The 27,470-nt window shown below is 25.6% G+C and overlaps 1 protein-coding gene across 1 annotated transcript; it reads right to left on the bottom strand.

The window, feature by feature from the left end:
- Window positions 1-8,126: 8,126 nt before the first annotated feature.
- Window positions 8,127-15,284, bottom strand: LOC145831743 (protein KRI1 homolog). Its single transcript, XM_082939066.1, has 9 exons — window positions 14,977-15,284; window positions 12,908-13,270; window positions 12,576-12,704; window positions 11,897-12,037; window positions 11,394-11,518; window positions 11,011-11,111; window positions 10,208-10,440; window positions 9,361-9,521; window positions 8,127-8,795 (listed from the first exon to the last, which is right to left on the bottom strand). The coding sequence occupies exons 1-9, from the start codon at window positions 15,247-15,249 to the stop codon at window positions 8,453-8,455; spliced, it is 1,869 nt and encodes a 622-aa protein (XP_082795192.1). The 5' UTR covers window positions 15,250-15,284; the 3' UTR covers window positions 8,127-8,452.
- Window positions 15,285-27,470: the final 12,186 nt, after the last annotated feature.

Genomic DNA, 27,470 nt, shown 5'->3' with positions numbered 1-27,470 from the left:
TTTAACATTAAAGTTTTATTTAAAAAACAACTTTTAGAAAAATATTTAAACAATGGTTTCTTTTGACAAAAAAGTTCTTATACAACGTTGCTTTGTATAACTTAAGTTAAATTGCTGGTAAAATAAGCAATAATTGTAAAAACTTACAAAAATGATAATTAAATTTTTAAATCTAGCCATATGTAAGTGATTTTACAAGTTTTTTGTAACTGATGATCAGATCACTGGTAATGTTACCTTTGTGGAACTGAGTTTTTCTATAAACCTAAATCACTAGTAAATCGTTGAAAAATACTATAGAATTGAATAGTACAAACCACCATGTCTTAAAACAATTACTAGAATAGAAAACGAAAGTAATCGTATTTATGAAAATAAATCTTTACAAAGTTGTGTTAACTAGTATTGAGTTAATTTAACATCTTGGATAAATTCAACTACTTTAAGGTTATAAGTATATTAAGTAAAAAAAGATTTAATATGTGAAAGAACATTTAGTTTTGAATAGATATTCTGTGATTTTTCTAGCATTTTTTAAAACATTAAGAATTAAATAACTATAATACAAAAATTAAAACTCTTTTAATTTTTTTAAAATCTCTTTATTAGCTTCATAATAATTCTTAGTAACATAACTAGTTGAAGATAGCAAAATCTATTTTTTTTATCAACCCTTCATTATTTTTACAAAGATTTTAAAGTATTTAGCTTTTTTTAGTTAAGAATTTCTGAAAACCAGAACTAAAAATAACAGTAAACTTATAAATAATTATACTTTAGTAAAAAGAGTGACAAACTAGATCAACCAAATAGAAGTTTTCAATATTAAAAAAAACATTATAATGGATAAATAATCTTTTTTTGAAACAACTTAAATAAAGAATGTTCTTAACTAAACAAGATATATATTTAAAAAAAAGTTATAAGTTGTGGCTACAACATTGAAGACTATTCCTAGTAAAATACATTCAAATAAAGTTAATAAAATTTGAAGTATTCGTAGAATAGAGGATCTATAAAAAAACTAAAATACGTTTGAATAAAGTTACATATAACTGTTTGTGAATAATTTACAAAAATAGCGTTTATCAACAAAAAAACTACAATAAATACCTGGTTGAAAACATCTATACTACAGAAAAAAATTTCGATACGTAACTAAATAGTACTTATTCTGTTTATTTAAAAGAGTTGTTTAATTAATTTGTAAATAATGTTTAAACCTGAAAATGAATATCTTAAATTAATGAAGGCTATAAAATTAGTATTTTAAATTAAATCGAAAATTTCTAAAAAAAAACACTCATTTTTAGTTAGAAACAATAATGTTTACAAGATAGATAGTAAAATTAATAACTTAAGTTTTTAAAGGATACAAATATAAACTTGATTTTTTTTTCAGAAACAGTAGAAAGTTTAATTAGACAAGTTTTAGTTTTTGATTCAAACTTTTTTTAAGTTATTTGAAGTAATACAAAACATAAATTTGTAAGCATACAAGTTTTATTTTCTGAATTAAAATTTTTATAAATTTAAATACCTCCTTATAATAACCTAAAAAAATTCAAGCTTAGATTTATAAGTTAGTTATGCAAAACTGAAATCATTGTTTATAAAAATACAAAAATCAGCAGTTTTTTAAATACAAATCACGAAATATGTTTTAAAGATTTATTTTTTTCTTTTTTCCTTTTTTTTTTACTATTACCGTTACCCCTAACACTTACCCTCGTTCGGTAACTTTTTTTCTTCTTTCTTGTTTTTTTTATCTTATTATTATATATTTATGTTTTTTTACTCTCGTGCAAAAATGACCGTTTATGCAAAATTGACTCTTCGTGCAAAAGTGTCTTTGAGGAAAAAAGTATACATACATGTTTTACTCACTTCCTTGTCAGACAGGTAAAATAACTTTTATAAAAATCAAACATCTTAAAAAAAAGATGTTTTTTTTTTCAATATCGATATTGTTTTTACTAGTGATCTCCCAAATCGAAGATTGGGACTTGGATTCGGTTTTGGCTAAGTCCTAATTTCAAAATGATGCTCGGATTCGGACTCCGCCGAATCCTAAATTTCAAAATAAGATTCGGTTTCGGCCGAGTCCTAATTTCAAAATGATATTCGGATTCGGCCAAATCCGAAATTTTGGATTCGGTAGACCACTTTAAACTTTTTGAATTTCACTTAAATGCTTGTTAAAAGTTGAATGAAATGTAAAACTATTTAGTGAGTTCACGTTTAAGTGGATAAAAAAATGGTTTTTTACACTTATAAAAGCCTTATCAATTTTTATTCGTAATTTTGCACACAGTATAAAAAACTATGATATATTATTTTTGTTAAACTCTCAAATAAAATTAAGTACCTATTTAAGGTACTTTATCTCAGCTTTTTGGATAACCGCTCTTATTTATTCATCAAATGTTTAGTTTTTATGTTTGCTCGTTGTAATGAAGTGCTGCATTATATAACCAAAGAAAAAAATGCAACTTAAATGTATGACATTAAAGCAGATGCTTGCATGGTTGCCACTCATCTAGATGAGAAAAATTTCCTGACTTTTCCTGACTTTTTCCTGACTTTTTACCAAAATTTTCCTGACTTTTCTAAATCAAACTCTTAAATTAAACTTATTCTAAAATACATAATCTAACACTTGAAACTATATAAAGCTTTCAATCTAGTTTTAATACAGGTTAAAAACAACAGTTTTTTGCTGAATTCTATTATCAAACTTCCAGTACATCACTTAAACCATCTGTGTATGATTGATGTTTGTAATAAACAGCTCTATCAGCAAAATACTTGTATTATTACCTTAAAAACACAGCTTGTCTGAAAAAAGACACAAATTTTTAGCATTTACTAGCATGAATGTATCTAGGTAAACTAACGACATATAAGGAACTTTGTCATCTTTATATTTTTGAAAAAAATATAAAGATGTAAAGTATACACATTAACTTCTTACATAAAATACTAAACTAACTGCTTAGTTATAAAGAACTCGATTATTTACTTAAACAAAAAACACTTTGATTCTAAAATTATGCTAGATAAACTTTTGTGTATATACCACAGTTTCACTATGGAAGTGTCCTTGCTACAGACCATCAATACTAAAAAGCTTACAAAATCTGCTTGTTCAAGTAGGGTACTTGTTTAATATGTTAATAGAAAATTATTGCAGTTTTATAAAGGATATTTTTCTAATTTATACCAGATGATGGCAGTGGAAATAAAATTAAATATTTTTGTAAATTTCTAGGAAAATTTTGGAATTTTTTTTCTGACTTTAAAGGACTTTTACCATTTGAACGCTTTGGAAAACAAGGAATTTTGTAAATTTAAACTGACAAAATCTGACTTTCTTTTTTAAATTTTATCAAATTTCCTGACTTTTCCTGACTTTTTTTCAAAACCCCCCATTTTTTCCTGACTTTTGTGATTTTTTTAAATTTTTCCTGACTTTTCCTGATTTCCTGACTTTTCCTGACCGAGTGGCAACCCTGTGCTTGCATACTTTTAGCTATATACTTTTTGTTAATATTTTATTATTTATTTAATTGATAATTTTAATTTTTGACATGTTTATGTTATAAATTCCGACATTTAATAATTTTTTTAAAAACAATGTTCTAAAGAAAAAATATCTGTTACCAATAAAATCTTAATTGATTTGTACTGAGTTGCTGCAACTACTTGCATTATGCATTATCGAACTCTAAATATTAATAGAATATTTAGAGCTTGCTGCAGTCATGAGAAATAAGGCTTAAATCAATGATGAAACATTTCATCAAAAAACTTTTCCTACTGATTTTAAAAGCAGCTTATATTTATTGAGTAAGAAATTTTGTAATTTTGTTGTGTGGTACTTTTGTATGATAGATACATCACCCAAACTATCTTGCCTAATTTATGTAGAGTAGTCTTTAATAGTCTTTAGTATTGATAGATAATATTCACTGATACATTATAATATGGTAATATAAAAGCATTTTATATACACTATGCCCAATTTAAGAAATACAAATACCAAGCAGCCCGCATAGGGTACTATGCACAAACATGCTAGAAAGTCACCCCGTCTGCAGGAAAAGAATGTGCAAAAGACTCAGGTAGACAATTTAACCACAGACAGTCAACCAAACCCAATTGAGACTTTTAATGTTGGCCGACCAACATCCATAGCTCACAAAAATTTAATAAATTTATACTTTATTTGTTGTTTTGTTATTTGGAGTGAAAGATTGTTATGAAAACAAAATACTAAAATAATATAAGTTATATCGTTCTCTTTACAGGGTTGCCAAAAAACCTGGAACTCTGGAATTTGACAATTTAGACTAAAAAACTTGGAAAAATCTGGAGTTTGAGAAATTTTGAAAAAAGAACTGGAAAAACCTGGAATTTTGAACAATTTTTACATGTTTTGTAGTAAAATTTTGATTTGACACAAAAAATCTTTTGTATAGATAAAAAAACTTTGTCATAATGACAATTTTTTATTAAAATACACTTTTTAAGTAGCTTAACACTATCTTTTCAATTTTAATTTTTTACAATTTAACACAGTTTTTAACCTTAAACTTAACTTTAAACTAAAAATGCACCCAAAAGTGTGTATTTCTAAAAACCTGGAGGAATTTTTGAAAACCTGGAGAAAATTTTCAAAAAACATTCGGCAGCCCTGACTTTAGCAATGAATGGAGACTGGAGACCTTTATTTGTTATATATCTTTAAAGACAACAGCTTTAAATAAATGATATGGTTAATTTTATACTCTTTCTAGTGCGGAAGTATGGTTTACAAATACCATATATTTTTAAATAACTTGTTTGTTGGCTTTTATTAATTATAGCCATCAAGGGTTGCCGAACACTCAGGGTACTCAAGGAAACGCAGGATATTTTTAAATTTTATAAAAGCTGAAATTAAACGTTCCAAAGGCATATCAGTTTTGAGGCTAATCAAGGTGGTAATACTCCTATATTGCCACAAGATAAACCAAAACAACAAAACTCTGTAAATTTTGATCTGAAGATGTTTTAAATTTACTATTCTTTAAAATAGAATGAAACACTACACAGGAGGACGAGCAACAGGATTCTATTGATGAAGAAATTGAAGCAGAAATAAAGGGCTTTTTGCTACAGAAAACTTGAATTCAGAAACTCAAGAAGATGAAGTCTTAAACTGGTGGAACTTGACCAAGACAAAATACCCACATCTTGTCAGTTTTACAAAGAAATATCTTACTGCACTTTCATCTACTGTAAATTCTGAAATATTATTTTCTTATGCTGGGAATTTGTACGAGCAAAAGCGCAATCGATTGATTCCAAAGACCGGCGAAAACCTTTTATTTCTCCACCACACCTTGAAAAAACAAGAATAGTCTTTTGTAGAATAACAGAGACATCTTTTGCTATTGTAGTTCGTTTTATATTTTTAAACACTTGCTTAAGTTGATCTCTATTTCTTTTTTGTTATGGTTAAAGTGTAATCCAAAGTGAAATTTATAAATTTTTTATTACAATTGTAATTCGTATTCTTTTTTAGGCCTTTACTATAGTTGGTATTATAATTCAATTTATTACGGTTTCATGTTTTTCAATTGCATTTTGTTTTATAATATGAACATTTCTAAAGCTTATGTTCTAATTCGTTTATTTTCACAACAAAAACTAACTCTTAAGTAAAAAGTAAGATATTTTAACCTTTTTTGTGAGTTGTTTTCTGCTTTAAGCATTTATTAAAGCCTATAAATTATTTGTTTTACATAACAAAATTACAACTTAATTGTTAATATTGCTTGCATTGACATCAAAATATTGAAACTAAGTTTTGTGTATGTAGCTTAATTTTAATTCCAGCAAGACATTCGTTTTTTTTGTTCGCTTTTAAAATAAGTTATTGTAAAAAAATGTATTTCCTTATTTAAACATTAAACATTAGTTTGCTATTGTACTCTATAAAAATAAACAATGTCTTTTATTCAACACAAATATATTTCAACAACTTTCTTCAGTGTGTTACAATTGTTACAAATAAAGAAAATATTTAACTTATATAGCCTTATAATTGCATCAGAAATTAGTTGATCAAGCAAAACAAAAAAGTAATCAAAATTCTAAATAAACAATTAAACATAATATAAGAGCTATAATTAATGAAACAAGGATAACGAATAATCAAACTCTCTCTGTTTACATAATTTTCGTTTATTTAAATGAATGTATATGACTTCAATTTTGAACTTGACACTTCTGAGGACCGTAAGCTTTTGTGTAACTTAATCTAATAATTTCAGTTTTAAAAACTCTATCAATTAAAGGATTAGGATATTCGTTTTTTTTAGCAAACTTAAAGGTACTCATATCCGACAAACATAAAAGTTGTGTGGTTTACACCTTTGAATGCTGTTGTTCAAACAGCTATATCGGTCAAATCTCTAGGCATTCTGATACTATAATTAAAGAGCACATTCCAAAGTGTAGAAGTGATCATGTTAGCAACCAAACAAAGACAATTAGTACAGCAACTTCAAATGCAACGAAAAGATCCTCAATTTCAGAACATTTAATTAAATACCCTAATTGTGGAAAAAGTTACAATGAAATTTAGAAGTTGTAATACATACATTTATGACCTCATCAAAATTGAAGCCATATACATTCAGTTAAATAAACGAAAATTATGTAAACAGAGAGAGTTTGATTATTCGTTATCTTTGTTTAATTAATTAGAGCTCTTATGTTATGATTAATTGTTTGTTTAGAATTTTGATTACTTTTTTGTTTTGCTTGATTAACTAATTTCTGATGCAATTATAAGGCTTAAATATTTCTTTATTTTGTAATAATTTTAACACACTGAAGAAAATTGTTGAAACATATTTGTGTTTAGTAAAAGACCTTGTTTGTTTATATATTATTAGAACTTATATTGTATTTACATAACAAGCAGATTAAATCTTTCGGATTCCAATTATTAAACTATTTGGATTTAGATTCAGCCGGATCCAAATTTAAAAATTGAGATTAGGTCAAACCCTAGTTTGAAAATAAGATTCAGATTTGGCCGAATCCTAATTTGAAACTAAGACTCGGATTCGGACAAATACAAAATTTTTGGATTCGGTAGATCACTAATTAAAACTTTATTTCTTAACTTATATTAATTCATTTAAATAATAAAAAACTGTATATGTAAATTTGAAAATACATTTTTTCTGACTTATACACTATTCAGACGTTTTTTCGTTATTTGTTGCTAAACTTTAAAATCTTTATGTGATAATTAAGTCAATCTAACTGATTATCAACTTTTCTAAAAATATGAAAACAGCCTACGCTAACAAAATCATATCGATGATGAAATTTTATTTACAGCTATTTTGTACAATTCAAACTTTAAGTTGCTATAGATCAGCAGTAAATTAATTGTTGTGTTTTATTATAAAAGTTGTCGATAACTAGTAACAATTTTCTATAAAGTTTATCCTTTAATGATATAAAAAAATCAACTCACAATAATTTTTTTTTAAAACAGGTAATTTACTCAGGAACTAATTAATATATCTAGTTGAACTAATTATTAATTGAAAAGGTGTTATAGTACAACAATTTACTTTATATAAATTGAATTAGTTCTTAATGATTTTTGTGATTAGAACTATTCTAAATAAATATAGAAACTAAAACCAAATATAGTTTTATTATTGATACCCGAATTTTAGATATAAAAATGTTTATTAACATTAGCTTTCTTTCTCTACTTAAGTTTATATATTTTCACTTAAACTATTTCTGTATGGAAAATTTTGGTCTTTTTTATAATTACATTATATAGTTTTCAATTCTGCATAATTCAAATTTGTTATTTTACTCACTTTGTAATAAAAAAAATATTTTACTTGCATTCTATGTATTTCAAGTTAATTTCAAGTGTTGGACTTTATCTAAGAGTGGAATTAATTTTAATTTAGTAAAAGTAAATCAACATTTAAATACAGCTTACCAGTTTTTTTAAGAATTTTTTAAAGTAAGTTTCGATCTTAAGTACAACTTTAATTTATTATCATTTTCTGTCTAGATATAGAATATTTGGTTTAAGCAAATTAAAACTAAAATTTTAAATAAAATTCTTATATAAACAAATACCAAATTAAATTATCGGAAACTGTTTATAATTTACAAATTGTAAATGGTATCATAAATTTTTCAATCTTGTTTATTATGAAATAAATGGACAAGAATAAACATTAAATCTAATTGTTAAAATGGAAATTAAGAATTCTAATGCTAAAATATTCCTAAAACTTAATTCTCAACATTTACTATTACAATTGTCTAAAATCGATAAAAAATAAAATCATAATTACCAAGCTTTAAAACTTTAAAAGCATGTTTAAATTGTGATAAAAACGATCTTCCCCCATGTTCACATGCCGTAAGCAGCCAAACGAGACTTGCCGATTTCCTCCCCCTTCTTCTTCTTCTTCTTTTCAACCGGTTCTTCCCCTTCCACCTTCACCTTCCTCTTCTTTTTCTTCTTCTTCGGCTCGTCGGTGCCAGGTTCAGTTTTCACCTTCACCTTTTTCTTCTTCTTCTTCTTGCAAACTTGGCTCGGTCCGGCCGCTTCTTCCTTCATCTCTTCTTCTTCTTCTTCCCTCCCAGTTTGCCTCTTGTGCATGTCGGCGAACTTGCCGAAGTGGAACTCCTTCTTCGCCACCTTCTTCTCGTACAGCTCCCTGATCTTCTTCTCTCGCGCCTCGCCGTGACGGCTGTTGCAGTTTACATGATTCATGCAATTGGTAAATAAAATTACAAAAAGTAAGTTGTTGCGCTCGCCAGATTTAAAAAAAGCTGGTGATAATTTTTTTTTTTTTTAATGAAGATAAAAGTCTGGAGAACTTGTTGCTGAAGTTTTTTTAATCTCAAATGAGTACAGAGTTGAAGAGTATAAATACTGTTATCTAAGTATTTTTTTTAATTTAAAATATATTATTTAAATGACTACTATGGTATATGTTTAAACATATGATTTTTTAGTTTTTTTATAAACGTTTGCCGCATACTTTTTTTCAAATGGTGCACATTACAGCAACAACAAAGATAAATCATTTAAGACGAGTTTAAAAGGTCAAAAGCTGTCAGTACACAGTACTCAGCACGCTTCAACGATCATAAAAACCACAATGATGAAGTTTATTAACAATGGTTAAAAAGAAAAGAAATAAAATTTTTCATAGTTGCTGAAAACTACCTATAATTACCTTTTAACACCGTACACAGATTTAGATTGTTGTATCTCCTACAAAACACATGTATGACATAACTTATACTTACCCAACAACTTTTTTGATGGAAACCCAAGAATTGAGTGCTTTGGTGTCGGAGTTGAAAATTTCATGAGTGGTCAAACCGTATGTCTGAGGTTCAACTTGACGATACTTAAACTTTATCTTGTCCTCCCCAATCATGTCAGCGCAATCCATCTCGTAATATTTCTGTAAAAAATTGCTGGGTTTATAACACTTAACATGTTTAATTTTGCTGTTGTGCCATTATAGCTTGAAAAGAATTTGATTAGTAGTTGAAGAAACCTGGAACCATTCATAATGTTTGAAATTAAAAAAGCATTATAAATAGAGCTATAAAAAAACTATGATTATTTTGACTTTTTCAATATGTTTTTAATTCGCAAAATTTTGAAAAAGGTAAAGACAAAAATTTTACCTGTAGTATCTAAATAATATTAAATCTAACCTAATTTTTTTTATTAAAATAAAAACATTAGTTTTCTTAAAATAGGTATCAGAATTGCCAAAGGTTTTTCAATGAAGAAGTTTTTGGTTTATTTTTAGTTAAAAATAAAATTTAAGGTTAAAATTTGTCTTAAATAGTTTAAAAACATTAAAAAGAAATTGTAAAGTTACTTAAAATGTGGTTTTATAAATAACATTTTTAATGATACAAAAAAATCTGTATGACATTTTTTTCGTATCTAAAGAAAATTTCATTACTTTATATATGAAAATAATTAAAAACTTAAGGTTTATTAATATTTATTTGAAATTCCAGGTGTTCCAGGACTTTTTTTTTAATTTCTTAAGTGCCACGTTTTTTTGGCCTAAAATATAAAACTTCAGGTTTTTGGCATCCCTGTGAGTAAACTCGTAAAAATTTGACTTACATCTAAAAACTCGCTGAAGTTAATATCCTGAGGATTAAAAACTGGTTTTTCTGCTTCAATAGCAACATGAAATGCAGATTTTTTCCTCCTTTTTCTTCTCTTACTTAGCATTTTGCTCAGTTGTTGTTGCTCCATCAACTTCTTCTGTTTTTTCTTGTCTTCTTTCTTAACAGGAGCACTTTCTTCATATTCGTTATCCATTGCAAAATCATCGTTGCCATAATCATCTTCTCCTGAAAACAAAACTTAAAATTTATGATTCTCGCTTAAGAAGTGATCTTAAAACTACACAAGTATACTTTTCTTCACAAAAAAACGCCTTCTTTTTAAAAATGCTGGTTTAGTGGGTAAAATTTAGTTAAAGAAGCTCTACACAACTTGTAGACATGTGAACATTTTTTTGCAGTTATACTAGTTTTAATCTGTTTTTTTTTTTGACTACACACGCACTATATTACAGAAACTGATGTTGTTAGAAAACATTTTTAAAAGCTTAAGAAAAAAGTTGAAGAAATCGTTTTAAATTTAAGATATTTAATTAAAATATGTTATATTCTATCATAAAAGTTTTAACACACTAGTATGCTAGACACCTGTAACTAAACATCACAATACCAGTAAATTCAAAAAAATACGTTAAGGTCAAGTTATTACATAAATAAAACTTTTGGCTGAAAAAATGCCTATAACGAATCTTTATTTAAATGCAGAACATAAATTTATAAAACGTGGGTAAGCGAGCAGTGAACGACACCTCATAGTAATTTCCTTACAATCAACTTTACGTTAAATAAACTTCAAACCGTTCCACTTGTCCCAGTCGGGCTCGTCTTCGTCGTCATCAGACCAAACCGGCTTCTCGACGTCCACTCCCGTGAAATCTTCATTGTAGAACTCTTCAAACCTATTGACAAGAAAAGTTTAAGCGAGCCATACGTTGGCATAAATAGAAAACATCGTAACACAAATTGCTAACCATTAAAAGTAATAATGTTTAAAACAATGTTTATTGTTGTGGTAGGTTACATTATAATTGTGAAATATAATAAAAAGGTCAGTGTATCAAAATTAAGTTTACTGACCTAAAAACAAATCATAAAACATTTCGTTGAAACATTTTATAATAAACACCTATTAAACTATTTTAACCATTTTTTAGTTGATATTCAAGAATAGAGATAAAAACCTTTCTTTTTGTTTCCTATCAAACGTTTCGGGATCAAAATCACACGCATCCTCTTCGGTCAGATCAGCCAACCCTTTCTTCTGGTACTTGGCTATATCTTCCGCTAGTTGCTCGCGCTGAAGTGCCTATTTAATTGATTAACTTTTTGTAACTTTTTAGTCATAAACTTGTAAACTTTAAGGCGAATGTAATTAACAATATTAGACTTATTGTTTATACAAAAAAAAAAGTAACATAAAAAACAAAACTTTAAAAAATATCCATGTTTGCTTATGTTTATTTAAGTTTCTGAAGTATGAATAATATGTTGAAGCAGTTAAGTTTCAAACTAAAAGCATTTTTCAATGCAACTCAATGTGTGGATAATTTTTTTTCTAGATACTGCGTTTTTAGATGGCTTGTGAGATATGAAAACTTATAGCTTTGCCTCAAGTACTGTAGTAAAAAAACAAAATCACAAAACTAAGTAAAACTTGCTTTTTAAAGCTTTAAGAAAAAGTCACCTTATATCTTTTTATTTCTTCCGATCTTTTGACTCGCTGCTCCTCTTTTCTTTTTCGTTTTTCCGCTCTTCGCTTTTGCTTTTTCGATTCAAAGTTTCTCACAGACTCTTCAATTTTGCGTGGAATCATTCTGACAACTTCCTGTTATGTACAATAATGATTTGAGGTTTATATTTTATAACTAAAAAGTATTAAAGATACCGAATAAAAATTGTGTTATTGATGTATAAAAAATTTATCCACCAACAACATATCCATTTAATTGTTTATAAAAATATTTTCTTCATCTTTTGAAACAAATCATGAAACATATATATGTTTGATTTTAATACAAACAAAATTTTGTTTTTTATCTTATGACAATATACCTTGGCCTAGAAAACTCTTAATATGCTTAAATTAAATACAGCAGGACTCATTAGGCACTCACGTTAAACCAAGGCAAAAGTTTAATTATTTTTAAAGAAGAACTGACATTTTTAAAATTTTTAGATTCTGTTTCAATAAACTGTGATATTTTGCAGTAATCTTAATGAAATCAACTTTTTTTTTTTTTGCTTAGAAAGTATCATAAATCCACATATTTCAAGATTTAGTACCTGTCTCTAAAACTGCATATTTTATTGATGTCCCTACAGTAAATTAACAAAAACAATAAAAAAATAAAAGCAAAAATAACTTGATTGGCTTCTGAAGGATTGTTCATATTGTAATCGAGTGTTTCTCTCTGTTCCATCAAAACGTCATCTTCGTCATACTTTTCTTCGTCACTCGTGTTTATTTCGTCGCCATCAGTACGCCATTGTTCCTAAAACGTTAAATTATGTGTAAGACATTGCGACTGTTGTTTAAAAAAATGTAGGTTATTCTAAACACTTTTATTAAAGTTTATTAGTATGAGTCTATTTTAATCTATGTTCTTTAATTTTAAAAATTATAGGAATACCAAACAAAATCAGCTTATCATATTAAAAAATCTTATTTTTTGGTATAGATTTTTTTTAATCTAACCTGCATAATGTAGTCTCTTAAAAACACGTCTACTTCGCTCAACTTCGAATCGTCTTTCCAATACGGTTTCAAATCAACAGCTCCTTCTTCTTTTTCATCCGCTTTCTCCTTTTTAATGTTTTTGACTTCAGAAGTGGTATAGAACTCACCATCACTGTCATCTTCAAGCTCTTTATCTGCCTGAAGTGTAAACTGTTTCTTGGCGTCTTCCAGTTGTTTGTAGTAGCTGCTCGGTTGGGGCTTGTCTTCGTCAAAGTCATCATCGCTGTCATCTTGGTGGCCCCCCAACAGCCTTTCTCTTTCGTAATCTTTCAAAAGTTGCTTCTTTGGCTTCTTCTCTTTTTTAACTTCAGCGGTTGTGGGCTGTTGAAAAGGGATATTAGGTTTCAAGTGGAATTAATAGTGTAAAATAGAATTTGCAAGTTTAATTTTTCATGTAAATAAGAACTTAAAAAAGACAAAAAACAGCTAAGTTTAAAAAAAATCATCAGAAAAAATTAGTTTCAATTTATATTTAACTACAACAACATGACTTTTAATTACTGATATTTATTTATACCTTACAATTTTAAACTATTGAAAAATATCTTATGTCACTATCAATTTAAAACTTAATTTAAAAAAGCATATAATGTCTTTTATTTCTTAAAACTATAAAAAAACTTATATACCAAATTTTTTTTTCAACATTTCAAATAAAACTAAAAGAGTTCTACAAAAAATTGTTTATTAAATTAAGAATATACTGAGAAAGGTTGCTTAAAACTTATAGAAGTACATACATTTTTATTAAGCATCCTTTTTTTGTCTTTTTAATTTGGTCCTACCACATAGAACCTTACTTTCTGACTTAGTTACATTATATCCCAGAAACTAACTTCAATTTAAAAAAGTAAAAACCAACTATTAGCTAAATTTTACATCCTTAAAATGAGACCAACTTGTAAAAAAAATTGTTATACCCTTTCCTATTCCCCTTATGACTTAAATAATTAAACTATGAAGTTGTATTTAACATTAAACTAATTGCCAGTGAGCCCTTTTAATTAGCTTTGATACTATATTAAACAATCAAAAAAACTTTTTTTTTTCATTTCTCCATAAATTTATATAAGTTGGAACTTAAATAACTTTATTCTAAATACATAACTTTAATATTAGTAGTATACATTATAACAAAATAAATAAACTTTATCATCAATTGTATATGTATTTGAAAATTAAAGCACCAAGCAAAAGAATTTAAATCCAGTTTTTAAACGGATTTTCAATTTTTCTTTTTAATTGTTATCTATAGATCACCTATAGAAACTGAGTGAAGTAGGAGTCCTTCAATATACTCCTAAGAATTTATTAAACTATTTAGTAAAAGTTAATAAAACAAGCCATGTATCTTATTTGTAAATTATATTTTTTCGCAGCTAAAACAAAAGAAAACCAAGAAAGGTATTTAAGTTAATACATTTTTAGAAAAATTATTAGCCTTTTATGGAAAACTGATTACTATAGATAAAATCTAAATTTACAACTAAATTCCTAATTGAAAATGTTTTTATTTAATAGTTTATGTGTGCAAGCTTAATAATAGTTTACACTCAAATAGCAAAAAAAAAAAAGTACTTGAATATAGCAACAACATTGATCAAGAAAACTTGTATAAATAGTTGATACATGTACAAATGTGTATTGTAATAGCAATTACCAAATTTTACAAAACATAAGCAACCATGATAAGGACTTAATATTTACAGTAAACAAACAATATATGCTTAGAAATAATTATAAACTTATTTTATAAAATCATCAAATAAAATAAGAATCTTCATATCTAATTGCATTAAATAAAAACTACTTCACTTTCTTAATCAGTCTATTTAAAATGAAAAGCAACTAGGATATATTTTATTGTGATCTTTAAGAAATTGTTTTTTTAGTTTAGAGTATTTTGATAAATAAAAGGATTTTAAGCACAAAAAAAATTAAATTATACAAAAATTCAAACAAATATGTCGTAAATATAAAACTTAAAATAAATACATGGGATGTATTTTTTTAAGTGAAAAACTGACCTCAGGATAAAACTTATGATTTTTGTCAAAGACTACAGGATCATTTGAAACTACACTAGCATATGCATTTAAAAATGATCCTTTGATTTTTGAAGCATATGATTCTTGTTCATCATCTGAAGAACTTTCATCATCCATATAATCTTCAACACCTTTATCTTTTAATTTTTGAATTTCTTCCTTTCTTCTATACTGGTCATAGCTTTTTGCAAACTCTTTGTTTACAGTCAAATCATTTATATCTTCACCATCAGAAAATCCAAGATCATCCATTTGTATGTATAGTGTTTGTTGTTTAGTTTATACAAAAAATTTTATCTACAAATGATAAATACTTAGTAAAAACTGCTCATTAAAAAAAATAAAGATAAATCCATTGACTGTTTTAATGTGAGTTTTGAAAACTTATGCATTAACTATCTACTGACTAGGGGTTGGCAAACTGCAGCCTGCCTTGTTTAAAACTATGTTACAACTCATTTAATATAAATAAGTTGTCAAAAAATGTTTAAAAAATTTATGTTATCTTAAAAATATAATTTAGTACCTAAAATTTTTTGTTCAAAAACTTGTAAAACTAAGTTTTTTGAGCACATTACAATTGTATGTTTTTGACCTACCGTCCCTGTGCTAAACAATGATGTTGGTTATTATAAAAACAAGTATATTGGCAACTAAAGTTGTTTAGTTAAATTCTATATTGTGGCATAAGCAAATTTTCTCAGTGTATGCACATAATTCAGTTTACAGTGTTTCTCTTTGTTTTTTATGTTAATTTAAGTACTTTAAAGGTTTTAAAGTACTTTAAAGTAAAGAAAGTACTCAGTAATTAAGCAACTAAACCATGGTTTTCCAAAGTAGGCCATAACAGATACTCAGCAGGCCATGAGGTCATAATTTAAAACTTACACTAGATATTCAGGAGTTGTTGATGAAAAGCAAAAAAAGGTCTTAGGTGCTTTTAATGGTAGTTTATTGAGTAATCTTGTTAAAGGAGGCCAAAGCTTTTTTAACTTCTTTAAAAGGAGCCATTTGAAAAAAAGTTTGGGAAACCTTGAACTAATCAATTAGAACCAAATTGAAGTACATACAATTTACAATAAATATGAATTAAAATAACACAAGCTTATATCAATATCTTATTGCTTTATTTATTCAGGGTTGCCACTTTTTTTTCAAAATTTATTCCAGGTTTTCAAAATTTCCTCCAGGTTTTTAAAAGTACACATTTGAGTCTACTTTTAATATAAAGTTAAGTTTAAGGTAAAAAACTGTGTTAAATTGTATAAAAACATTGAAAAGTTACTGTATAGCTACTTCAAATGTGTTTTTTAATAAAAAAATTTTGATGATGACAAAAAAGAATTTTCTATACGGTAGATTTTTTGTGTCAAATCAAAATTTTTCTACTTAACATGTAAAAACTGTTAAAAATTACAGGTTTCATAGTGATTTTTGTTCAAAATTCCAGGTTTTTTTTTAAATTTCTCAAATTCTAGGTTATTTCAGGTTTCAAGGTTAAGTAGCAACCCTGTTTGTTGGGCAACAATAAAACAATTTGATATAGAGGAAAACATACATAAGCTATGTAATAACATAATCATTCATAAGACTGGTATAAAAGTAAAAGTAAATTAGTGTCCACTTCTATAACAAAAAAATATCTGAATTACCAGATATTTTGAGCTAAAGATAAAAATATTTGTTTTTAGTTCTATTTATTCTTATTAAAAGCCTTTAAGAATGGAAAGTTTTTTAATACTAAAGCTAAAACTGGCTCTTATTAAAAAACTTTTCGAGTAAAATTATCTCAAAAATTTAAAAATATAATAGATTTTTGAGATAGGGACACTATTGAAAAAAGGTTGATAAAAACCTTGCAGGGCAAATTTCAAGAACAATTTTCTTAGATATTTACAGTTTTTTTTTAATTTAAGTAACTCTAAGTTTTTTGAGCTAGAGAAATTAAATCTTCAGGTAACATTGCTTGCATTTTTAATAAAAACTTTAAAATAAATAGCAATAATAAATATAAACTAAAACTATCCTCACCACAAAATAAACATGCCTTCTTTTGTATAAATATTTTTCTAGTAATATTTCAGTTTTGCACTTAATTAAATTACACAGAGCTGCCACTGGTTTTAGAGAAACTTTTTCTAGATTTTCAAAAGTACATGTTTTTGGGTATATTTTTAAAGTTAAGTTTAAGGTTAAAAACTGTGTTAAGTAGGATAACAACATTAAAAAGATAGTGTAAAGCTACTTAATATGTGTTTTTTAATGAACAAACTTTTGGATGATTACTTTTTGTATCAAATTGAAATTTCATCACTTAACGTATAAAAATTGTTAAAAATTCCAGGTTTTTTGGTCATTTTTGTTCAAAATTTCTCAAATCTAAGTTTTTCCAGGGTTTCAGGTTTTTTTTGCAGACCTGTTTGCATCATCAGGGTGTAAAAAATTAAAATAAATTAATCAAAGTTTTAAAAAAGACTGAAAGACCAAAAACTACCCTGAATTTATAAGAAAAAAAGGTTATGGTTAACTTTAGGTGAGCACCAATATCAAACTGAAATATAATACATTTCAAATCTTATTTAACCATAATTTTAGGCTAAAAAAACAATACTTTGTTTTAAAAAAACTATATAAATATATAGAAAGAACTAAATTAATATATTATTAACTAAAATATTTAACCTATCTTCAGGGTTGCCACTCTTTGAGCCAAAAAATCTTCCCTGAGTGACCAAAAATTTCCCTGAGTAACCTTAAATTTCCCTGAGTTTCCCTGAGTATTTTTTAAATCTTAAAAAAAAAAATTCTCTTCTGACTCAAATTATTAATACCTCATTCTCATTTTTCTTCTTTAATAATAAAAGGAAGGTTGTATGTGTATGCTTCTGCATTTAAATTCATGAAAATAACTGTTTTCAAAAACTCAATCTTAAAAGGTTTAAACCAATTAAAAATTAAAAACTAAATTTTTGCACAACTTTGTGTAAACTTGTTAGTTAAGGGCATAGGGAGGGTAAACACCCTTTTTTAGTTTTTGACCTTATTTTATATATACTAAGCTACAAGATGGTTTTTACAGATTTAAAATTTTCAAAATAATTTTTGAGATATAGCTGGTCAAAGTCGGAAGCAACAATAGGTTCCTTATGGGAGGCGCAAACTAAAACGGCAAATAACTAGAAATTACTAAAAATCTATCTTTTCCTAGGTTTTTTGAGATAACTACCTCAAATTTTTAGGAAATGTTCCTTAATATATTTAGAAATTTCTGTCGGAACAGAATTTAAGAAAATTAAAAAATAAAAGTTTTATAACAAAAAACAAAAAAAAAAAGTTTTTTTTGTTTATTTTTTATATAAAATTTTTATTTTTTATTTTTTTAAAATTCTGTTCCGACAGAATTTTCTAAATATATTAAGAAACATTTCCTGAAAATTTGAGGTAGTTATCTCAAAAAACGTAGGAGAAGATAGATTTTTAGTGAAATAGTCTAATTTTGCCGTTTTAGTTTGCGCCTCCCATAAGGAACCTATTGTTGGCTGCGACTTTGACCGGCTATATCCAGGGTTCGTGCGCAAAATTTTTTTCATTTAGCCTGACTGAGACCAATTTAGCCTGACATTTTTTCAAAGTAAAGAAAATCCCCTTTAGAAGTCATTTTAGGTAATGGGGGGTCTTGATTAGTACTATTGTAGTCTCTGACTTCAACCAGCTTTATCTCAAAAATGTTTTTAGCTTTAAAAATCTGCAAAAAGCAACTCATAGCTTAGTTACAACTCAATAAAAATATGACTAAATTGTGAAAAAGGTGATTGACTTCCTATGCCCTTAACATAACAAATTCAGTGATAAGTTTTAAAATAAGTGTTATATATAATCTATTACTAGTGTAAAAATTAATTAAATATTACGAAACACAATTGTTCAATTTAATTAAGCACTAAGTAAAAACATTATAACGAGAAGTTTTATAATAAAACGACCTGCATTGTTGTGTTTTTTATCATTTAAAATATAACACTTACACAAGTATTAAAATAAATAAATAAAATTTATAGTATTTTGACTAATACTTAAAATTGATGCATAATTATAAATCCTAAACTCTAAATAGATACACTGATTGTTGATGTCGTATCAGATTTAAAAAGCTTTATTTTAAGTTAAAAAACTCTTTAATATTTTATTTGTGTAAAGAAAAATGAATTGTACCTAAAATTTGTACTCCCAAAAAAATTTAGTACTTATATCTTAAAGCTAAGTTTTAGTGTTGTGATAATCTCTAATGACTTTAAATAAACAGTAAAATATATGAATAAACTGCTAAAAGTTTTAATCTAAAAAGTATTTGGAATAAAGACCTTAAATTATAAATCAAAACAGTTCAACCGACTAAGCTCTTAAAAACATTGTTGATGTAAACAAATTCAAACAAACAGCAAAGTTATTGAACTAAACAGTAAAATTTAAACTGATTTTTTTTTATAAATTTTCATAATTATGAAGAATATAATCTACTCAAAACAAAATGATGAAAATTTTATAAATTTTTTTAAAAATTCAACAAAAGGTTATAAGCATTTATTTTTACAAATACTGACTGATTTTGTCTTTAATAACTATATTTTTATTTAGAAATAAATTCACATCTCAATTTGATCTTAAAAAGATTTCTCAATTTTTTTAATCAAAAATTTTCAAGCATTTGAACTGAGAAAAATTGAGATTCTCAAATTTTTAAATAAAAAACTGATTTAGCCTGACGTTTTTCAACTTTTTTCAAAAAAACTGATTTAGCCTGACTTAGCCTGACGCGCACGAACCCTGTATATCTCAAAAACTATTTTGAAATTTTTAAATCTGTAAAAAGCATTTTTTAGCTTAGCAAAAACTATATAAAATAAGATCAAAAACCAAAAAAGGGTGTTTACCCCCCTATGCCCTTAACTTTCTACATAAAAGAATAAAGTTTAATTTGTTTGACATCTTAATTGACAAAATTTAACTATACTATAATAATAATTTCACATGAAGAACTCACTTAAATGCATACATAATAACTTCATTATGACTTGTATGTCTTTCCTAGCAACTGTTCTGAATGCAGTAAATAAAACTTAAAAGCTTAACATTATTGTAAAAAAGTTAACAACAACTTTCATTTCTCTAAACTGTTTGATTTTACTTAAGTAAATATAAATTTAAAACTTAAAAAAACTACAATGTTAATACTAAGAATATTGAAGAACTAGCCGCAAGGCTAAAAAATTCTAAATAACCACTTAAATAATAAAAATTACTACTTTTGAACAAAATATTGAAACTGGATTAACTAAACCTCATTCTAGATCTAGAAAAAAATTTCCCTGAGACTTTCAATAACTTCCCTGAAATTTAGAGAAAAAATCAAAACTTCCCTGAGTTTCCCTGAGTTAAAAGAAAAATGCCAAAATTCCCTGATTTTCCCTGAGATTCCCTGAGTTTCCCTGAGATTTTTTACAGTTTGAAAATTCCCTGAGATTCCCTGATTTCCATGAGTTCCCTGAGTGTGTGGCAACCCTGTATCTTATTTTACAATATCATAACCAATTTAAATTATTGTATTGATATAATCACTTTTATGTTGTAAAATAAAAGCAATTAAGTGTATAAGTTTATTACTTATGATATATAAGTTTAATTTTATTCATGTATTTATAAAAGATAAATTTTTTGCCTAAAACTATGATTAAATAAGACATCAAATGTTTAAAAATTTCAGCTTGATATTGGTGCTCACCTAAAGTTAACCATAACCGAAAAGTGAAATAAAGTATAATCAAAATAATCAAAGAAAATACTTGTAATTTTAATACTTTAATGAATAATAAAAGCTACAATGAGACTTAAAAAGTAGAAGATAAACAACAATTTAAAAAATATATATTTCATGAAAACTATCCTGAAGTGAAGGAAAAATCCAAACTAATCTGAGCTTAACAAAAACTTTAAACTAGTTAGCCAGAGTTTTTCCACAAATTTTAACCTTAGTGGCTCAAGTGTGATGGCCCTTAAGTATTACTTTTGAAGTTATTTTACCTGATACCAAAAACTTAGGTTATAAGTTTTGTTTATTTTAATATATTTCTTATGTATTTGTTTTAACAACTGGGTTTTGGTTTGGTTTATGTTATTAACCAATTATTATGAGCTTAAAATTAAAAGTCTAAACATTAAATGTTAAATTTTTGTCAAATGAAAATCTAAAACTTTACAGGAAAAAGATTAATGTTATATTAATAGCAACTGTAACTTTTTAGTTAGTTTTAAAAATTGTAAATAGTCACAATCTAGTTCTTTATTACTTATCATAACACAGTTTATAATATTAAACTGTACAGTATAAATATATAAAACTTTAAATATTAAATCAAAACATATATCATTAAATATTAAACATTAGCCTGCTATTGTATTTGATTAAAAAGAAAACACAAATATTTTTAAAAAATTTTCATCAGTGAGTTACAATTGTTAGAAAATGAAGAAAACTTTAAACTTATATGTATCAAAAATTAGTTAATCAAGCAAAACATAAAACAAAAAAGTATATAAAATTCTAAATAAACATAACTAAACATAACATAAGAGCACTAATTACAAACTAAATAACTAAACAAGGATAATGAATAATCAAATTATCGCTGCTTGCATAACTTTGGTTTATTTAAATAAACGTATATGGGGCTTCAATTTTGATCAGGTCAAAAATATTGCTATAACTTCTTTATAACTGGTTTAAAAACTTAATTCCAATTTTTATGATGGCACTTGCAAAAAGTATACAACATAAAAATTAGATCTAAAATAAAATGATTTTACTAACTTAGTTATTCAACATTCAACTTTATTCTTTTCTATAAGTTAACTTTTGGTCAGTAGTATTTTAATAGTTAAAATGACAATAACAGTTTCAAATAAACTTATAAAGATGGAAGTTAGAATCACTTTTAGGCATTAAAAAAAATTATCTATATAAATATGTAGAGTAATTAATATGTGATAATCTGAATGAAATAAAAAAGTTTTATGTTTCATTTAGTACAGTGGTCCATGCCCCAGGGGCGTGTTTTGGCTGGTTTTCAATTTCCTGTATACCAAAAAATAATAATAAATCTAAAATAATTTATTTAAGATGTTATTCAAAAGAAATTGACTGTTTTATTTCGCTAAATTAAAAAAACGTTTAATTTTTCAAAGTTTAAAGATTAAGAAAGTTTAAAATTTTGCTAATGATATCTTTATTCCATACAATCAGCTAGAGCAGCGATTCTTAAAACCCTTGGGTAAATTAAAGTTACCCTTGGGGTTCCCTTCTTTTAGAAGTAAATTTTCATTGAGATCTTAATTGGCTAAGATTTTTTTCTGGCTAAGATTCAAAAAAAGTCTGAAAACGTTCTGCTTAAATAACTTCATCGCGGCTAATGTTGGCTAAAGTAAAAACTGGCTAATGTTGGCTAAAGTAAAAGTTATCTAAAGTAAAAACTTGGCTAAGATTTTTTTTTGGCAAAGATTCAAAAAAATTAATAAAAAGCTAAAGTAACAATAAAAGGCTTACAAACTGATGAAAAAATAAAAGCAAAAACATAAATAAAAAAACTCAGTTTTAACTAATTTAAAACTCGAACTAAAAAAATTAAATCATAACAATTTTAAAAAAAATCTAAACAAGAAAACTTAAGTTTTTAAACCTTATTAAATATAAATAATGTTGATGGTTATTATTTATTAAACTAAAAAAAGCTTTGAGAAAAGTCATATCACTATTGACGATTTTTAAAATAGTAATAAAAAAAGTAACGTATTTTACGAAGTACCTTTTATACATTAAATATCTATTATTAAAACTTCGCGAGTAATTGTTTTAAGAACCTTGCATATGAGGCAATCGAGTCATACACTATTGATGAATTTAAAAATAGTAATAAAAAAAGTAAAGTATTTTACAAAATACCTCTTATACATGAAAAATCTAATATTAAAACTTCGCGATATCTGTAAAAGTATATGTTTTAAAGCATAAAACTGTTCTTGCATGTAGAGTTTAAAAAGTATGAACTTTATACAAATTACTACTTTAAGATAACAAAGTTTTTTTTTTCTAAAATTTAATAGGTTAATTATATCAAAGTAAAAATAGTAAAAATAATTTGTTTCCATACGCCATTTTTAATAAATTAAGCTACATATACTTGTATCCTTTGTTTGATATAAACGTTTATTACCTAACTTTTATAAGTTAAGGTTTTAAATCTCTTTATATCTTGTATAACTGAACATATAATTTAGTTTCTAAACAACTTAACAACTATTTTAAGTAAACATTAAAACTTTTGAAAAATTTATATAACTGTTACATAAACTTAAATTACATTATTTAATCAGTACAGTCGTTGACAACCTTAAGTTTAAATTCGACGAATTTAATTAAAACTTAATCGCGGGCATATTTTATTTAAAGTATTTTATAACATTTATAAAGCGATTTTGGAAAATATGTTATTAAAAATACCTTTGTTACATGAATAATCTGCGTTTAAGACTTAGTGCTGTATTAAAAAGAATTTGTTCAAGAACTAAACACTGTCCTTGCCATTATCATAACTTCCACAGTTATACTTGAAATCTTGTTAAACTATGTAAAATCGTTCTTAAATGTTACCTAACTTTACCAAAGTAACAAAATGTTTTCATAGTTGTACTTAAATAGTTATAGTCTTTTTAAAATTACCTTTTTTACGTGAATGATCTGCGTTTAAACTTAGCGCTGTAGCAAAAAGCATATATTTAAGAACCTAACACTTTTTTTCTAAGGTTCATGACTTCTATGTTTTTAATTGAAATCTTGTCAAACTTTGTAAAATCCTTTTTAAATGTTAACAAAACATCCCATTTAAACAAAATTTGTATATATATTGTACTTAAAAAGTTATAGTCTTTTTAAAATTACCTTTTTTACGTGAATGATCTGCGTTTAAAACTTAGCGCTGTAACAAAAAGCATATATTTAAGAACTTAACACTTTTTTTCTAGTGTTCATAACTTCTATGTTTTTACTTGAAATCTTGTCAAACTTTGTAAAATCGTTCTTAAATGTTAACAAAACATCCCATTTGAACAAAATTTGTATATATATTGTACTTAAAAAGTTATAGTCTTTTTAAAATTACCTTTTTTACGTGAATGATCTGCTATTAAACTTAGCGCTGTAAGAAAAAGCATATATTTAAGAACTTAACACTTTTTTTCTAGGGTTCATAACTTCTATGTTTTTAATTGAAATTTTGTCAAACTTTGTAAAATCCTTTTTAAATGTTAACAAAATATCCCATTTAAAAAAAATTTGTATATATATTGTACTTAAAAAGATATAGTCTTTTTAAAATTACCTTTTTTACGTGAATGATCTGCGTTTAAACTTAGCGCTGTAACAAAAAGCATATATTTAAGAACCCAACACTTTTTTTCTAAGGTTCATAACTTCTATGTTTTTACTTGAAATCTTGTCAAACTTTGTAAAATTGTTTTTAAATGTTAACAAAACATACCATTTAAACAAAATTTGTATATATATTGTACTTAAAAAGATATAGTCTTTTTAAAATTACCTTTTTTACGTGAATGATCTGCGTTTAAAACTTAGCGCTGTAACAAAAAGCATATATTTAAGAACTTAACACTATTTTTCTAGGGTTCATAACTTCTATGTTTTTACTTGAAATCTTGTCAAACTTTGTAAAATCGTTCTTAAATGTTTAAAAAACATCCCATTTAAACAAAATTTGTATATATATTGTACTTAAAAAATTATAGTCTTTTTAAAATTACCTTTTTTACGTGAATGATCTGCGTTTAAAACTTAGCGCTGTAACAAAAAGCATATATTTAAGAACTTAACACTTTTTTTCTAGGGTTCATAACTTCTATGTTTTTACTTGAAATCTTGTCAAACTTTGTAAAATTGTTTTTAAATGTTAACAAAACATCCCATTTGAACAAAATTTGTATATATATTGTACTTAAAAAGTTATAGTCTTTTTAAAATTACCTTTTTTACGTGAATGATCTGCTATTAAACTTAGCGCTGTAAGAAAAAGCATATATTTAAGAACTTAACACTTTTTTTCTAGGGTTCATAACTTCTATGTTTTTAATTGAAATTTTGTCAAACTTTGTAAAATTGTTTTTAAATGTTAACAAAATATCCCATTTAAAAAAAATTTGTATATATATTGTACTTAAAAAGATATAGTCTTTTTAAAATTACCTTTTTTACGTGAATGATCTGCGTTTAAACTTAGCGCTGTAACAAAAAGCATATATTTAAGAACCCAACACTTTTTTTCTAAGGTTCATAACTTCTATGTTTTTACTTGAAATCTTGTCAAACTTTGTAAAATTGTTTTTAAATGTTAACAAAACATCCCATTTAAACAAAATTTGTATATATATTGTACTTAAAAAGATATAGTCTTTTTAAAATTACCTTTTTTACGTGAATGATCTGCGTTTAAAACTTAGCGCTGTAACAAAAAGCATATATTTAAGAACTTAACACTATTTTTCTAGGGTTCATAACTTCTATGTTTTTACTTGAAATCTTGTCAAACTTTGTAAAATCGTTCTTAAATGTTTAAAAAACATCCCATTTAAACAAAATTTGTATATATATTGTACTTAAAAAATTATAGTCTTTTTAAAATTACCTTTTTTACGTGAATGATCTGCGTTTAAAACTTAGCGCTGTAACAAAAAGCATATATTTAAGAACTTAACACTTTTTTTCTAGGGTTCATAACTTCTATGTTTTTACTTGAAATCTTGTCAAACTTTGTAAAATTGTTTTTAAATGTTAACAAAACATCCCATTTGAACAAAATTTGTATATATATTGTACTTAAAAAGTTATAGTCTTTTTAAAATTACCTTTTTTACGTGAATGATCTGCTATTAAACTTAGCGCTGTAAGAAAAAGCATATATTTAAGAACTTAACACTTTTTTTCTAGGGTTCATAACTTCTATGTTTTTAATTGAAATTTTGTCAAACTTTGTAAAATTGTTTTTAAATGTTAACAAAATATCCCATTTAAAAAAAATTTGTATATATATTGTACTTAAAAAGATATAGTCTTTTTAAAATTACCTTTTTTACGTGAATGATCTGCGTTTAAACTTAGCGCTGTAACAAAAAGCATATATTTAAGAACCCAACACTTTTTTTCTAAGGTTCATAACTTCTATGTTTTTACTTGAAATCTTGTCAAACTTTGTAAAATTGTTTTTAAATGTTAACAAAACATACCATTTAAACAAAATTTGTATATATATTGTACTTAAAAAGATATAGTCTTTTTAAAATTACCTTTTTTACGTGAATGATCTGCGTTTAAAACTTAGCGCTGTAACAAAAAGCATATATTTAAGAACTTAACACTATTTTTATAGGGTTCATAACTTCTATGTTTTTACTTGAAATCTTGTCAAACTTTGTAAAATCGTTCTTAAATGTTTAAAAAACATCCCATTTAAACAAAATTTGTATATATATTGTACTTAAAAAATTATAGTGTTTTTAAAATTACCTTTTTTACATGAATGATCTGCGTTTAAACTTAGTGCTGTAACAAAAATCATATATTTAAGAACTTAACACTTTTTTTCTAAGGTTCATAACATCTATGTTTTTACTTGAAATCTTGTCAAACTTTGTAAAATTGTTTTTAAATGTTAACAAAACATCCCATTTAAACAAAATTTGTATATATATTGTACTTAAAAAATTATAATGTTTTTAAAATTACCTTTTTTACATGAATGATCTGCGTTTAAACTTAGTGCTGTAAGAAAAAGCATATATTTAAGAACCCAACACTTTTTTTCTAAGGTTCATAACTTCTATGTTTTTACTTGAAATCTTGTCAAACTTTGTAAAATTGTTTTTAAATGTTAACAAAACATCCCATTTAAACAAAATTTGTATATATATTGTACTTAAAAAGTTATAGTCTTTTTAAAATTACCTTTTTTACGTGAATGATCTGCGTTTAAACTTAGCGCTGTAACAAAATGCATATATTTAAGAACTTAACACTGTCCTTGCCATAGTCATAACTTCCAAATTTTAATTGAAATCTTGTCAAACTTTGTAAAATCGTACTTAAATTTTAATTTAATTTACCAATGAAATAAATTGTTTTAATATGTTGTACTTAAATAGTTATAGTCTTTTTTAAATTACCTTTTTTACGTTAAGGATCTGCGTTTAAAACTTAACGCTGTAACAAAAAGCAGATTTTTAAGAACTCAACACTGTCCTTGTCATAGTCATAACTTCCAAATTTTTATTTGAAATCTTGTCAAACTTTGTAAAATCCTTTTTAAATGTTAACTAAATTTACCAAGTAAACGAAATGTCTTTACATTCTGTACTTA

The sequence above is a fragment of the Thalia democratica genome, chromosome 3 (genome assembly GCF_965202585.1).
Source record: "Thalia democratica chromosome 3, ktThaDemo2.hap1.1, whole genome shotgun sequence".
In the NCBI taxonomy this organism is placed as follows: Eukaryota; Metazoa; Chordata; class Thaliacea; order Salpida; family Salpidae; genus Thalia; species Thalia democratica.
The sequence above is the reverse complement of the archived record's forward strand: the minus strand, read 5'-3'. Positions and strand labels throughout refer to the sequence as shown.

What these genes read in the sequence shown, in the direction of transcription:
- LOC145831743 (XM_082939066.1), bottom strand. Translation starts at nt 15,249, where the DNA reads ATGGATGATCTTGGATTTTCTGATGGTGAAGATATAAATGATTTGACT. An exon ending in AAGAAATAAAAAGATATAAG is followed by an intron (nt 11,519 to 11,896) that starts GTGACTTTTTCT and finishes TCAATTAAATAG; the next exon opens with GCACTTCAGCGCGAGCAACT. An exon ending in ACTTCAGCGAGTTTTTAGAT is followed by an intron (nt 9,522 to 10,207) that starts GTAAGTCAAATT and finishes AATTTTTTACAG; the next exon opens with AAATATTACGAGATGGATTG.